The following is a 15,284-nucleotide window of genomic DNA, read 5'->3' on the forward strand; positions in this document are numbered from 1 at the left end:
AGAATCATGACAGAGAAGAGTAGTGGTGATCGGTGTTAAGCAACGAATGCTTCGTCATGTGTGGCTGGTGCTAGAGCTCCAAGCTCTGACGCCACGTATATGAGCTCCAAGCTCCAAGCTTACTTGAAGGGAATAGTATGAGCATGACAGAAATCTCGGGTTATAACACGGTGTAAACTTCCTCCAAGGTGACTCATTTATCTATTTGAGCCCCCATATTGACGTTGTTGTCCTTTTGATGTCTGGCATCTGATAGCGTGGCTCAGGCAACCACACAAAAACGTGCCCCTCCTTTTGGCATGTTTCTTGGCTGCTGTCGTTGTGGCGGTGACCAATGCGAAGAGGCCAGACTGCAGTACAGATCAGCTCTGAGCTCATCAATCAACCACCATCCGTTCATCATTCATTCTCCATCCCAGTCCAGCATCTACAAAACTCTTTGACTGGGGCACCTGGATTTGGAGTCGACTTTCGACCTTCGGAGTTCTTCAATTACATATAAGCTTGCTAGCTAATTTGCAGCGCTTCTGAACCGTTTATCAACCCCATTGATCGAACCCGTCTATATAACTTTGGGTGCGACGCTGCTCCCTTCGCCGTTCAACCATGTCGATGCCCCCTCCTGGTGAAGGCTTCGGTGGCTATCCGGCCCAGCCACATGATCAATATGCTGCTCAAGATGAACAGCCTCAACAATCTTACGAGGACCCTGCTGCCGCCCAGCAGCCCCACGACCAAGGCCACAAGAAGAAGAAGCGAGGGTATGCGGCTCAAGCCTTCGAAGTTGGTACCGGCGCCAATGCTGTCGCTGGTGGTCAGCCCACAGGAGCTGCTCAGCAGTTCGGCGCTGCTCCCGTTCAACCAGGCTATGGAGGTTATCAAGCTGAGCCTCAAGCTGCTGCCCCTCAGGGCTACCAGTATCCCCAAGGTTACGGCGCACAGCAACCCGCTGCTGCCCAGGCTCCTCAATATGGTTATCAAGCTCCCGATCAAGGATACCCAACTCCCGGTGCTCAGCAGCCCGCGCCCGGTGTTGGCGGTATCACTCAAGGAATTGGCAGCATGAACATTGCCGGGCAGCCCCAACAGCCTCAGAACGCTCAGGCTCCTCGCCCTGCTGTCCTCAACCAGCTCTACCCTACTGATCTACTCAGCCAGCCCTTCAATGTCTCGGAGCTTGACCTTCCCCCGCCTCCGATTGTTCTTCCTCCCAACGTAAGTCGGCTAAACCAATAGATCCCAGAATCATGCCAATGGCTAACATGCGCCTTTAGACGAGCGTAACTCCGTCTCCCGACGCCAACTGTTCCCCGCGATATTTCCGATCGACCCTCAACGCTGTTCCCACCACCAACTCTCTCCTTAAAAAGTCTAAACTGCCCCTTGCGCTCGTTATCCAGCCCTACGGCTCTCTCCATGACGATGAGGACCCCGTACCTGTCGTCCAGGACCAGGTTATTTCCCGATGCAGACGTTGCAGGACATACATCAACCCTTATGTTGCCTTTTTGGATCAGGGACACCGATGGAGGTGCAACATGTGTAACCTCACCAACGACGTTCCCCAAGCTTTCGACTGGGACGCCGCTGCTCAGCAGAGTGTCGACAGATGGCAGCGACCCGAGTTGAACCACGCTGTTGTTGAGTTTGTTGCCCCTCAGGAGTACATGGTCCGCCCTCCCCAGCCTCTTATCTACCTGTTCTGCTTCGACGTCAGCTACGCTGCTGTTTCAACCGGACTTGTGGCTACCGCAGCCCGCACCATTTTGGACAGCCTTGACAGGATACCAAATGCCGATCGCCGTACTCGTCTCGGTTTCTTGGCTGTGGATTCCAGCCTACACTACTTCTCGGTCCCCAAGGATACAGATGAGAATGGCGAGACCAACATGCTCGTCGTCAGCGATCTCGAAGAGCCTTTCCTACCCATCCCTAACGACCTCCTGGTTCCCCTCACCGAGAGCCGACAAAGCGTCGAGAAGTTCTTGCAGAAGCTTCCCGATATGTTCCAGAACAACCAGAGCAATGGTTCCTGCATGGGATCAGCCCTCCGCGCGGCACACAAACTTATCTCCACTCTTGGAGGCAAGATTGTTGTTCTGACTGCTTCCCTGCCCAACATGGGTGTTGGCAAGCTTGAGATGCGTGAGGACAAGAAGCTCCTTGGCACATCAAAAGAGGGCGGTCTGCTTCAGACCGCCAATAGTTTCTACAAGAGTTTTGCTGTGGAGTGTTCGAAGAGTCAGGTGTCTATCGACATGTTCCTCTTCTCGTCGCAGTACCAGGATGTTGCTTCGCTGAGCAACCTTCCCCGATACACTGGTGGACAGACCTGGTTCTACCCTGGATGGCACGCTTCGCGACCTGAAGATGCCCTGAAGTTCGCATCCGAGTTCAGCGACTATCTTTCGTCTGAAATTGGACTTGAGGCCGTTCTTCGAGTCCGTGCCACCAGCGGTCTGAGAATGAACACGTTCTATGGAAACTTCTTTAACCGAAGCTCTGACCTCTGCGCTTTCCCTGCTTTCCCCCGCGATCAGTGCTACGTTGTCGAGGTGGCTATCGATGAGAACCTTACAAAGAACGTTGTTTGCCTCCAGGCGGCTGTGCTACACACAACTTGCAATGGCGAGCGTCGCATTCGTGTCATGACCCTGGCTCTCCCCACAACGACCAACCTGTCCGACATGTATGCCTCGGCCGATCAGTGCGCCATCACCACTTACTTCAGCCACAAGGCTGTGGAGCGATCTTTGTCAAGCGGCCTGGATGCGGCCCGGGATGCTCTTCAGAGCAAGGTTACCGAGCTCTTGCAGACTTTCAAGAAGGAACTCGCTGGAGGCAGCATGGGCGGCGGTCTTCAGTTCCCCGCCAACCTTCGCGGTCTACCCCTCCTGTTCCTGGGTCTGATCAAGAATGTTGGTCTTCGCAAGTCATCTCAGATCCCATCCGACATAAGATCAGCAGCTCTCTGTCTCTTGTCGACTCTCCCAGTGCCCCTTCTTATGCGTTACATCTACCCCCGGCTGTACTCACTACATGATATGCCAGACAATGCTGGAGTCCCCGAGCAAGAGACTGGCCACATCGCCCTTCCTCCTGCTCTCAACCTCTCTTCAGAAAGGCTCGTGCCCTACGGGCTGTACCTTATCGACGACGGCCAAACTCAATTCTTGTGGATTGGCCGAGATGCGGTGCCACAACTGGTACACGACGTGTTTGGAGTGGAGGACAGAACCCAGGTCCAGGTTGGCAAGGGCCGGGTGCCGGAACTTGAAGGAGACTTCAACGAACGAGTACGGGCCGTGGTTCAAAAGAGCCGGGACCACAAGTCACTAGGCGTGGGCAGCATTACATTGCCCCACCTCTATATCGTTCGAGAAGACGGAGAACCTAGTCTGAAGCTTTGGGCGCAGACCCTACTTGTGGAGGACCGGGCGGATCAGGGTGTGAGCGCGGCTCAATGGTTGGGCATGTTGAGAGAAAAGGTGAGTTGATCACAGCATTAGGCATGCCAGAAGAAGCAGGATACTAACAGTCTTCCGCCGTAGGTTGTTCAGTAAAACAGCTTGTTGAGAGTCAGGCGTGGGTAGACGGGAGAAATAGGTCGGATCAGTCCTTGTAATATTTTGATGAGGAGGGATTCAATCAATGACTGGAGTCGGGGTCCTGGAGATGCAGCCGGCTTGTTATTTTGGCAACAGAGATGCGAAAGGTATCAATTAGATAGAATCAAATATTTTGTGTGCAAGAGTAAGAGCAAGAGCAAGAGCAAGCATGGGGATTAGTGTGACGACGAGGTCATGATGATAGTTGCCTGATTATGATATTGACAGCAGACTGTGGTCGTCCATATAAAATTCACGGCATTAAACAATACGTTAAATTTCGATGCGTTCTCGAAGCTCAACCAACCAAGCGACAGAAACAGGAATGCATGGCGATGCATGAATTACTAGTATTTTTAGTAATGCATTATCCCGGAAACCAAACGATAAACCGATTCCTTGGGTGAATCCATGACCAAGGGGCTGGTTCACATGAATTGAAGCCATGCCTGATACAGGGACTAGGAAAGAGGTACGTCGAGATACAAGGACCTTGCCATCCAATGATGAAACACGACAGGCTGCGGTGGGTGTGAAACACGCGCCTCGGGAGGTGAGGCAGCCAATGGCAAGACAGAGTAGGCGCTGAGAGGTTTATTTTAAGAGTTTTGGGTATTGAATAGCACGAGCTTTTTACGAAGGGACTGTCTTTTAAGGCAAGTTGGACTGAGTGTTTAATTGACATGACAGCCATGACTAAACCTGATGTAGTGGAAGTGACTAGATAAATGTCGGGTGGTGAACCCCAGCGAGCATTAGATGTTAGTGAAACACATTAGCAAGTTGTCAAAGGACTCTTTGTAAGAGCCGGGGTATGGTGGTCAAGGTTATGTCTTGTCTTGACATATCCATGTTTCGGGCATGTCATTGGAAGGTCCTCTTGCAGTGTTTCGTCTCAGAAGGGAGGGTATTGTTCATGCTATCGATGCATCTTTGTTTTCTGGTGAGGTGATGTTTGAGATGAGATTGAGTTTACAGATACTTCTGTGGTACTTATTGGTGTACCTGAGTTACGTTAGAGAATCCAACCTCCAAACCCCTGTTCGAATTGGGGACTGCTGCAGAATATGGAAGCTGGCCGTCCCGTCCGCCCCTAACAAACTCAAACAGTTGTACTTCACCCCACCATGTTCCCTCTACTTTCATGCTCTGGTCGTTAGTCCATATAAGTTAAGCTGTTAAGTTTGTTTATCCATAGGCGAATAACCTCGTAGACTTATATCGCCGGTGCTAATATTCAGGTTGTGGTATTAGATTTCATCCGTTGCTCGAAACTCAATTACGTTTACTGCTATTATACGAGGCCTGCGCTGTCTTCCTTAGTGCCCCTCTATAGATATCCTGAAGATCATTAGCCCCCCATCTGGGTCTAGACTAGGTAGATCTAGGGTTTACTGCTGTATCCGTAGATGGGAGGTATTGTTTCGTCGTGTGACCCAGGTTTCTTTCTCCCTTGGCGTTGAGATTCCCTACAAGGCTTCAAAATGAAAGGGCAGGCTTTTATCTGGGATTAGGTTTGTGTTCAAGTCACTTGTTGTCTATTGCTACCTGATGGGTAAGCTTGGGTGGCACATGTAGTCGGCTGTTGGCAAGTAGTTGTTGGTTCTTAGCCGCCCAGCTATATTGATCACATCAAAGTTAGCAGCCATCAGCCCAATTGATAGAAAATGAAGAGCATATGACTCTGTTGAAAAAAGACTCACCCATTAATGTATTGCATTTCCCTTATTAGTTGCATGCTGCTCTCATTCTTGTCATGTTCCCGTCTTGTCTTGTCTTGACCCATTCCGCCCTGTTTCATATCCAACCTGTCTTGTTTTAAAAAAGACCTTTCCTTGTCCATTCTTCAACACTACGCAAAGCCCAGACCAGCTTTGGACTGGAGCTAGATCCCCGGAAGGTGAAGCCGTCTTGTCCTGTCCTGTGCTCTCCTTTGACAAAAAGAGTTGGATTCTCCATCACCAAAGACCGTGCTTGCTGTATCCTTACCCATTCTTACCTATACTCACCGTTGCGACACCGAACCGACTGAAACTTGGGCCTCTACCACCAACTCACGCTAGCCCGCTTTTGCCCCGCGGACCATAGACTATTTGAATCAGCGACAGCACGGCCCGAGCGGAACTCTTTGTTCCTACCTTACCTGCCTGGCTGTACTATCTGCCTCTGCTTTCACTTAAGATCAAGCTTTATCTACCGTTTCTTTGACTTCGCTTGGTTCAAGCGAATATCGTTGACCCTTCTTTTTTGTTCCCCTTTCTGCTATATCTTAATACCTGGCCATTACCTCCCCCTGCCACCTTCAGCCTCTCATCTCCCCCATCAACTATAAAGGCTCCTTCGTCCCCTCCATACTATTTGTACCTACAAAGTGGAGCTTTAGTACCACTACCAGCTGCACCAGTACGGATACCAGTACCTACTACTACTTAACTCGACCCCTCCCCTCAAATCATCCTTAATCAGCGTCGGCTGCGTGCGAACAAAGGAGTCTAAGTCTTGGCTGGTTCCTCTTTGACTCTGTTCTATTCCAACAACTTCTCGACCGACCGAACGACCGATTGACTGCGCAATCCTTCCGCGCCTTCTGTCTTTACTTTTCGGTCGCACGCTCTCCGTTTTTTCTGACAACCTTTCCACCTTCTCCTCACCCTCATCACATCCACCACAGCGACCATGTCTCGAGCGAACCCCCCTAACGCTGCGGGGTCCCGCAAGATCTCCTTCAATGTGAGCGAGCAATATGATATCCAGGATGTGGTCGGCGAAGGCGCTTATGGTGTCGTCTGGTATGTTTCTTGCTTATTGATATGACTGTGCAATTCCCCAAATGCTGACACTTGTTCAGTTCCGCCATTCACAAGCCCTCGGGCCAAAAGGTCGCCATCAAGAAGATCACTCCTTTCGATCACTCCATGTTCTGTCTAAGAACTCTGCGAGAGATGAAGCTGCTGCGATACTTCAACCACGAGAACATCATTTCTATTCTCGACATTCAGAAGCCCCGAAGTTACGAGTCATTTCAGGAAGTCTATCTGATCCAGGTACGAAACGCCACTGTTTTGCTGTAGTAAGATCAGCGAGCTAACAAACACTGCAGGAGCTGATGGAGACGGATATGCACCGTGTCATCCGCACACAGGATCTTTCCGACGACCACTGCCAGTACTTCATCTACCAGACCCTCCGAGCCCTCAAGGCGATGCACTCGGCCAACGTGCTGCACCGAGACTTGAAGCCCTCCAACCTCCTCCTCAACGCCAACTGTGATCTCAAGGTCTGCGATTTCGGTCTTGCGCGATCCGCTGCCTCTCAGGAGGATAACTCTGGTTTCATGACCGAATATGTCGCGACTCGATGGTACCGTGCGCCTGAGATCATGTTGACTTTCAAGGAGTACACCAAGGCCATCGATGTGTGGTCGGTCGGCTGTATCCTCGCTGAGATGCTCAGCGGCAAGCCTCTTTTCCCCGGAAAGGATTGTAAGTGACCACTGATGCTTTTGTGATACTGTTAGGCCCATTTACTAACTGCTGTGCTACTAGACCACCACCAGTTGACTCTTATTCTGGATGTGTTGGGCACACCCACCATGGAGGATTACTACGGAATCAAGTCGCGCCGTGCTCGAGAATACATCCGATCGCTCCCCTTCAAGAAGAAGGTTCCCTTCCGAACTCTATTCCCCAAGACATCGGATCTGGCCCTCGACCTGCTCGAGAAGCTCCTCGCATTCAACCCTGTTAAGCGCATTACTGTGGAGGAAGCTCTGAAGCACCCATACCTTGAGCCTTACCACGACCCCGAGGACGAGCCAACAGCGCCCCCAATCCCCGAGGAGTTCTTCGACTTTGACAAGCACAAAGACAACCTGAGCAAGGAGCAGCTGAAGCAGTTGATCTACCAGGAGATCATGAGGTAAACGTGGAGCCTCTGTAAAAAGACGACCTGCGAATTTGGGGATATCAGATAGACCACAACACAAACCTATGGACACGCAAGCGAGCAAGCGCATACAGAATCACCAGTCGAGTTTATTCTGCATATCATGTATCTGGCATGAGTCTTTTGGGTCAATCTTGCTGATCGAGGTGGTTGAATGTAAGGAAACAGGATCGAGATATGAAATGGCGAGAAACTGAGATCCAGACGGGTGATAAAGATGATTTTATGAATTGCACATCGCAACCATTTCTTATTAGTTGTTATATCCCAAAAGAAATATTCATAATACGTGCTTGTTTGTATACCGGTTGCTTTTTGTGAATGATGGGGTACAAGTCATGTTGAGATACATGTCAGTCGGAGATGATAGTTGGTTGATAGTGCGGCAAACACCGCATATCTCCTGATGTTGCCATAAATTCGCTTGGCTCATTCCTTTACTTGCCACCATTGGCCATTCATGTTCGCAACGTGACAGTCAAAATCTTTCAGTGCTAACCACGGATCAAAGGTCTAGACCTAACCAAGGCCTCTGTGGTGATATGCCACTGGACAGAACAAGCTAGTGCTTGTTGATTGAGGCTCTAATCTGATGACGATCAGGAAGTTTGCCAGCGTGTACGCACAGGTGGCTGCGGCCAGTGGAAGAGACCAGACAGATCGAAGGGCTTATGAATCACCACGCAAGCAGTTGTAAGCGATCTTTGTTCAAAACTGACACTGAACAGGTATCCGTTGTGCAGATTGCCACGATTGCTGCCTGAAAGACGCCAAATTAATGACATTGCATTTGGAGGCGTCGGAGTCGGTGCATTGAACTGTAACAATCAGGCTCTTTGATTATCATAACGGCTTCCTTGTAGGCGTTAACCCCGCTATATCAAGCTCCACTAGCTCCCTACATCTCCAACCAAGTGAAGCTGTGTCAGAGCCATTCCATGCACTTTAACATTCTACCCTTTTCAATGTCTCAGATCTAAGCACCACCATATAAAAACCATTTGTGTTTTCTCCCTTTGAATCACTACTCCAGTATTTATATTCAGCCCCTCTCCTCGTCGATTCACAGATCGACAATTATCCTGCTTTTATATATGTATATGTTTCTCGCTTCCTAGTTCTTCTGTTCTGCATTACATACGGCGTAAAGCATTGGACCAAAGTACAAACCAAGGTTCTGTCACCGTTATGAGCTTTTCGGACCGCAACGACTCCCCCGAAACACCCGAATCCTCCGGCACCGGTACGCCTGTTAACTCAAATCGCGCTTCTGCGTCGTACATTACCAATATGTGGACTGGTCTTATCCGCCGCTTTTCCAGTGAGGGCTCCTTCCCCAGCCAGGCCGACACCGCCTATGACGACAACTTCAACTATCACGACGGCAATGGCCACAACACAAAGGACGGCATAAACGGCGTCTTCTCTCCCGTGCGCCGAACGGCTAGTCCCATGCGTCCTCCACCACTGGACCCTCTTATTCTTCACGGTTATCGCCAGGGAACACCGTCCTCGGCCAAGTTGCTGAGTGCCGCGGTGGCGGAGGAAATCCGTACCATGGTCCCTGAGCGCTTGCGCATCGTCGACGACTGGAATCTCATTTATAGCCTCGAACAGGATGGCGCGAGCTTAGCGACGCTGTACCAGCGGTGTCGGCAATTCGAGGGCAAGCGAGCGGGTTTTGTCCTTGTTGTCAAGGATCTCGAAGGAGGGGTGCGTATAGAGTGAGACGACATGACGTTTTCGTTAACTAACATGATTAGGTCTTTGGCGCATATCTTTCCGAGTATCCTCATCCTGCGCATACGTATTTTGGCAACGGCGAGTGCTTTCTTTGGCGAGCTTCAAACATTACACCTCTCCCACCGCCTCCATCGGCCGACACGACAAATCTTAACTCTCGAAACACAACGCTCGCTCCACCGCCACCATCGTCAGAAGCCAACACGCCCACTCACTCCCGCCCAGCGTCCCCTACACCCAGCGAAGCGGTGCGGTTCAAAGCATTCCCATACAGCGGCCTGAATGACTTTTGCATTAATTGCGAAACGGGCTTTCTGAGCGTCGGGTCAGGCGGTGGACACTATGGACTCTGGCTAGACAACGGACTGGAAGTTGGACACAGCTCCAGGTGCGAGACGTACGGAAACGAACCGCTGAGCGACGAAGGAACTAAATTTGGGGTCATTGGCGTAGAGCTTTGGGTTATGGGCGTATAATGATGATATTTCGGTTTCAGCTGTTTGCTCGGCGCTCGGTGTTATGAAATGGAATTGGCATGGCGGTTTTTAATCTTCCCTCAGTCTGGTGGTATACGGCGAAGGGAAAGCAACGTATGTATCGACAAAAGGCAGCGCCAATGCTGGCGGGACAAAGCCTCCTGGGTATAAAAGATAGAAGTGAGAGAAACATATCCAACGGTGGATCTGCAGAAATGAATGATAAATGAATGATACCCGGAGCTGATACTCCCGACTCTTTACATCAACGCTGGCTTTTGCAACCTTAATATTATACATCCACTTAATACATGGCTCCGTTTTATTAAGATTGAATTTCAACTCTGCCTCCTCTTGGACATAAACTCCTGTATACCGTCCAATACGCCCCGTGGCGTGGGCGACTCGGCGCATACGTCTGGCTCAAAGCCAAATGACTGCAGATGATCTCTTGTGGTAGGTCCGATGGTCGCAATAAAAGTCTTACCGTCCCGCTTGTATCCTTTGTATACTTTGTTCGTCTCAGCATCCAAAATTCCCATGACCCGGAGCATGCTATCGCATCCCGTAGGAGAGAATACCACGATCCAGCGGACCGGATCATCGCGCGTCTCACCAAGGACCCGGCGCAGATCAACGGGGAAGCTCTCCATGACGCCCGTCCCGTAAACGACCGTCTCGTTAACACGGATGCGCTCAGTATCAGGCAGAGCACCATCCTGTAGGGTCTTGGGGATGATGTCGCGGCGGGTCTCTCCAACTAAGAAAAGTAGTGGTGGGAGGGTAAGACGGGCTTGGTCACGGTACCATTCATAGTAGTGGGCGAGGATATAGGGAGCCAGGGCGGCACCGTTGCCCGTGTGGCTGCCGAAGACTTGGAGCGGAGGGTCCTGGGGGGCGGCAGCGAGGGCGCGCGTCGTGGCAGGACCGACGCTGTAGACAGGAACGTTTTGGAGGTGAGGCCATGATGTTGTTTCTGAGGGTCCTGTGGTAGCGTCTGTCGCATGAGACACAATATTAGTCTTGGCTGTTCTGGTGAGACAGTAGTCAGGCATCATGACGCACCAGCTTTTCCATCTTCAACAAGTTTCACGAATGCTTCAACTGCTCGTTGCGACGTAAAGATCAAGCCGCCATATTCATGATGTTCCTGGTTTCCAATGCGACGCTCACGAAGTAGCGCCGCCACTTCTTTCATACCCTCGCCATGGAACTGATGCAATAGCACCGGGACGAACTGAGGCGCAAAGCCAGTTCCATTGGCGCTGGCTTCTGAGAAGAGGTCTTCATACGAATCACCTGGACTTGATCTTGTCTTGAGCAGAAGAATTGGTATTTTGGAGGTTTGCTCCGTAGCCGGATCGGTGGATGTCATGATGACTTCGGACTTTGGATCAGGTTGCTGATTATTCAAATATGAGCTTGCGTGTGTTTGGCGACACTGTTCCCGAGGTATTTGGAGCGACAAGAACTGGTGGGTAGATTCGAATGAAAGTTGGAAGAAAGATCATGAGATGGAAAGATCAGCGACTTTCGGAGACTCGGGAGGTGAGGGGCTCATGGGTAAAGTGGGCGCACACACAGCTTTATCGATAAAGGACCAGAGAACGGCAGTTGACTTCATGCGGTCATAGCAATTCACTTTAATTTCTAGACAGTAAATCAGCATTTATGGTTCTTACAAGGCGAGATGTTCATTGCATTTTGCAACACTATAGACTCAAGAGATCTATTGAGTATCGTGCTTGCATCGTTGTGCGTGATGTTCCTCTTGCTGTTCAATCGATAGACTGCATGATAGGATCATCTGAGCTGCCAAACCAGATATAGATGGAGATATCTTTTGGGTACAACTATTGCTGCTTCGATTAAACAAGATACGTATAGAAAGCTAATTAGTTCTATGACGCTCACCCTTTGTACCATGGTGTCCCAATTGCCCAGTGTGTGTTTCTTCCCATGATAAACAAGCAATCCTTGCTTGATAACATGCGAACTAGAGAATCTCAACCTACCGTATATAAACACACCCGCTTTTGACTCCGTGTCTCCTCCATCACAGCACAATCTATGCATAAGAATTACCCATGTCGTGCTCCTGTAGTAAGTCGTTAGCAAGGGGAAACGCTCCATATGTAACCAGAAGAGGCTCACCTTGATATACTCCGGACCCTTTTCTTGGTATTCTTCCCTCGAAATCTTTGCCGTCTTCCAAGCAGGCGTTCCAACCCATCCTGCAGCACCCTTCCAAGCATCCAGAAGGGCGTCTTCGGCACGACGCACAGTCAAGGGTGAGTCGGCAGGAAGAAGGGAGCGTAGACCATCGCGAACGCGATCATCAAAGTTCTTGAAAAGAGTGTTGCCACCTGTCAAGAAGACATCACGTAGGAAATCATCTCGGTTGGGAACATTGCCCAAACGTTGGTTGAGAATGTCGCCCGCAATATCGACGATACCCGACTGGTCCACACCTGCGATGGATGGGCGGAAAACAACCTCGGGAACACGAATGCGCTCAACGTTGAGGTGGATTTGATTAAGCTCGGCCTGCGAAGAGGGATCGAAGGGTCGGGGACCTCGTGCAAAAGCGTGCAGTAGAGATTTGGACCAGTCAGACTGGGCCTCGTGAGTATGCTCGTAATCAAAGTCGGGATCATAACGCAAAAGGTCTTCTTCTAGTGACTTGAGTGCTGAGTTGAGGTCCTCTTCCTCATGCTCATCGTCGCTGTTATCGCCCACGGCAATTTGACGATAGACACCCCAATCATCATCGTCTGCACCGAAGTTATCATCATCACCACCACGTCTTCGCTTTTTAGTCGGGGCGTCTGAAGCCAAGTTGGCAATGCTCTTCATACGGATTTGTGAAGCAAGAGATTTTCGGTTGCCCAGGTCCTGCTTAAGACGCTCGCGTTCCTTCATCTTCTGCAGTGTCTCCGCTCGTCGTTGGCGTTTCTCTTCGAGCCAGTTCTCAAGATCATTCTCTCGCCTCTCGGTATCGGCACGCTCTTCTTCAACAACTCGCGCCTTCTCTGCCTCCTTCTCGGCCTTTGCGCGCGCGCGAGCCTCGTGATTTGACTTCAGTAGTCGTTGCTGGCGCTTCTGTTTGATCTGAGCATCATCGAGCTGATCGTCGGGGACATCAAGAAGATCAAAGTTGGGCTGTTCTTGTTCTTCCTCGGGGTCGCCACCGACGTCCTTTGTTCGAGCCTTCCTAACAGCCTTTTCCAAGTCTTTGATGATCTTCTCCAACTGGTTCTCATCCTTGATGTCGTTGCTGTCGAGCTGACGTCTGAGTTCCTTCTTTGTCACATCAGTGATGTTTTTCTGAAGATTCTTGTAGTACTCCAAATCCTGCTCCTTCTTCATGAGCTTCTCCAAACGCATCTTGGCCGCCTGTTGTTGTAGCCTTCGTCCACTTTCCTTCTTGCGCTCTGCAATCTTTGCTAGCTCTTCCTCGGTCTTTTGCTCAATCACGATTTCTGTGTAGGGGTATTGCATAACAATATCGCGATCTTCCAGACCCTTCCATTCAAGGTAGCTGGCAAGTTCATCGTCGTAGTCCTGAGATACATACCCATGATCGCGGAGCATGTGCTCTGCTTGTGAAACGTTGGTCTTACCAGTAAAAGCCGGGTATTTAAGTCGAAGCAGTTTTAGGAGATACTCGGCGTTGTGATAACCTCCCCAGTTTAATCGCGTGGCTTGGCCAAGAAGGGCCTTGTTGTTGTATACAGGGATGACATGTGTCGATGTATACGATGACGAGACGACGAGACCAGTCTTGCCCTTGTTGTGTCTGTATGAGAAGAGGGAATCGATTCCGTAAGCCAGCGAAGGCGCGCCATAGCATTCGAAGATAATCTCGGTCATAGCTAAAAGGTTAGCCAATGCTTCGATGGTCAGACCGACTCACTCACATTTCCTTGAATATGGTAAATTGGCAACAGCCTCTGTCATGACAATGGGAACTTCAATGGCGCCATCTGCATCGTTCATGCCCAGCTTGAGAAAGATGTAATCCAGCACGTGCTCCATAACATCCCAGTTGCTGACAATTCCTGTTCCAACTTCAAAAGCACTTCTGATATGGCCGCGCGCGGTTGTGTCGGCGTAACAGTCGGATCCAGCAAAAGAGAACGTCTTGCCCAGCTTTCGGTCGCGGTACTTAGCCATTATAGGCGGGATACTGAATCTCGGCTTCGACTCGAATGACCAGCCGGCGCGCACGGTGGAGGATCCTATAGAATAACTGTTACTCCATGGTCGTCGCAAGCCCCTTGCGCTGCGCTCTCAACTTACCATTGTCAATAACGATGGCTGAGCTTTCGGAGTGCTTCAGTGCGCGTTCTCTTCCATCCTTTGATGGCTCTATATAGTTCTCGAAGCGCGTCTCCTTCACAGGAAAGATCTGGGCGGGAGGATATGTCTTTTGTTCGGGCGCCTTGATGGCGGGCTCATCGATGGCCGAGGGAGCCATGGTTGCGTGGAGAATGGTATGATGAAGATTAGGTGTTAGAGTGAAAAATCATGACGGGAGAAAAAAAAGAAGAAAAAGTTAAGTTGGTGACTGGCTTTAGTGGCCAATTGTCATCGGCGCAAGTTGATTCAGCTTAGTTGTTGGAAGGTCGAGAATATACTGTATGAGGCTACAAGGCTGATCAAGGGCCGTGACATACAACAACAGGTATCCACTTTCGCAATACAACAAGGCATACAAAAACAGCCTTTACGCAGAAGATTCACTTGTCACTGGCTTGATGTTCGTACATACCTAATCTAATGATAACCAAGTGCAAAATAAGTGGCTACAATTAACCAAGCTGCGACAGTAGTTATAACTCAGTACAACGTGGAAATCCAGAGGTTTTGCGGCCAAGCAACGATCGACGTTGTCAAAACACATATGAGAGTTGGCTATAATAATCTGGATGTATTCATTCAGGCCTTGCTTCATAATTATGGAAGCAAGCGGCAAGTCATCAATTCGTAGTAAATCATGCGCCTAACAGATACAGAAGAACTCCTCCAATCACATTCCTTCGTACAAGCTGTTCAGCTTGGGGGTTTCAAGTTGTCCGTAGCTATCAAATATTAGCATCAAGCTGCAAACCATCTAATATTAAACAAACTTACCTTCTAGGTGGAACAAAACGTTCGATTGGTAGTTCTTGAACATTTGAGCTACCAGTTCGACATTCATATTCTGAATGTTGATATCCTAATTCAACTTATGAGTTTGACATCTAAAATGATCATGATAGTCCACAAACCTGGAGACTCTTATTCATCACCATAACAGCCTCGTTAAGCTTCTCCTACACGTTGTCAGTATCTTTAGGTGACTGGCTTCACTTCGACAGAACATACAACATTGGTAATAATACGTGAAAGCAGTAGATTCTGCTGGTGTTCGTGAGGGCTCTCCTATATACAAGTTAGACAGAGTGACATAGGAATTTACTGCGATTTCGAATAGAAGCCCTACCATTTCGGCTGTTTGATAATGTTC

The 15,284-nt window shown here is 49.7% G+C and overlaps 6 protein-coding genes across 6 annotated transcripts; 3 read left to right on the top strand and 3 right to left on the bottom strand.

The window, feature by feature from the left end:
* The first annotated feature begins 382 nt into the window (after positions 1–382).
* On the top strand, positions 383–3,737 carry FGSG_06384 (uncharacterized protein). Its single transcript, XM_011326744.1, has 3 exons — positions 383–1,215; positions 1,275–3,488; positions 3,552–3,737. The coding sequence occupies exons 1-3, from the start codon at positions 607–609 to the stop codon at positions 3,561–3,563; spliced, it is 2,835 nt and encodes a 944-aa protein (XP_011325046.1). The 5' UTR covers positions 383–606; the 3' UTR covers positions 3,564–3,737.
* Positions 3,738–6,129: 2,392 nt separating this feature from the next.
* FGSG_06385 (mitogen-activated protein kinase) lies at positions 6,130–7,841 on the top strand. Its single transcript, XM_011326745.1, has 4 exons — positions 6,130–6,397; positions 6,457–6,652; positions 6,709–7,090; positions 7,154–7,841. The coding sequence occupies exons 1-4, from the start codon at positions 6,285–6,287 to the stop codon at positions 7,528–7,530; spliced, it is 1,068 nt and encodes a 355-aa protein (XP_011325047.1). The 5' UTR covers positions 6,130–6,284; the 3' UTR covers positions 7,531–7,841.
* A 632-nt stretch (positions 7,842–8,473) lies between these two features.
* FGSG_06386 (oxidation resistance protein 1) lies at positions 8,474–10,724 on the top strand. Its single transcript, XM_011326746.1, has 2 exons — positions 8,474–9,266; positions 9,317–10,724. Exons 1-2 carry the CDS (start codon positions 8,742–8,744, stop codon positions 9,770–9,772), a joined length of 981 nt encoding a protein of 326 aa, XP_011325048.1. The 5' UTR covers positions 8,474–8,741; the 3' UTR covers positions 9,773–10,724.
* Positions 10,111–11,147, bottom strand: FGSG_06387 (uncharacterized protein; the record flags this gene model as incomplete). The annotated part of the gene is made up of 2 exons (XM_011326747.1): positions 10,111–10,799; positions 10,973–11,147. 2 exons carry the CDS (start codon positions 11,145–11,147, stop codon positions 10,111–10,113), a joined length of 864 nt encoding a protein of 287 aa, XP_011325049.1.
* A 693-nt stretch (positions 11,148–11,840) lies between these two features.
* On the bottom strand, positions 11,841–14,252 carry FGSG_06388 (uncharacterized protein; the record flags this gene model as incomplete). Its single annotated transcript, XM_011326748.1, has 4 exons — positions 11,841–11,870; positions 11,927–13,647; positions 13,693–14,013; positions 14,075–14,252. 4 exons carry the CDS (start codon positions 14,250–14,252, stop codon positions 11,841–11,843), a joined length of 2,250 nt encoding a protein of 749 aa, XP_011325050.1.
* Positions 14,253–14,827: 575 nt separating this feature from the next.
* FGSG_06389 (uncharacterized protein) lies at positions 14,828–15,263 on the bottom strand (the record flags this gene model as incomplete). Its single annotated transcript, XM_011326749.1, has 5 exons — positions 14,828–14,856; positions 14,909–14,993; positions 15,046–15,090; positions 15,143–15,199; positions 15,261–15,263. 5 exons carry the CDS (start codon positions 15,261–15,263, stop codon positions 14,828–14,830), a joined length of 219 nt encoding a protein of 72 aa, XP_011325051.1.
* Between the last annotated feature and the right edge of the window lie 21 nt (positions 15,264–15,284).

This window comes from Fusarium graminearum, chromosome 3 (genome assembly GCF_000240135.3).
Source record: "Fusarium graminearum PH-1 chromosome 3, whole genome shotgun sequence".
Taxonomy (NCBI): Eukaryota; Fungi; Ascomycota; class Sordariomycetes; order Hypocreales; family Nectriaceae; genus Fusarium; species Fusarium graminearum.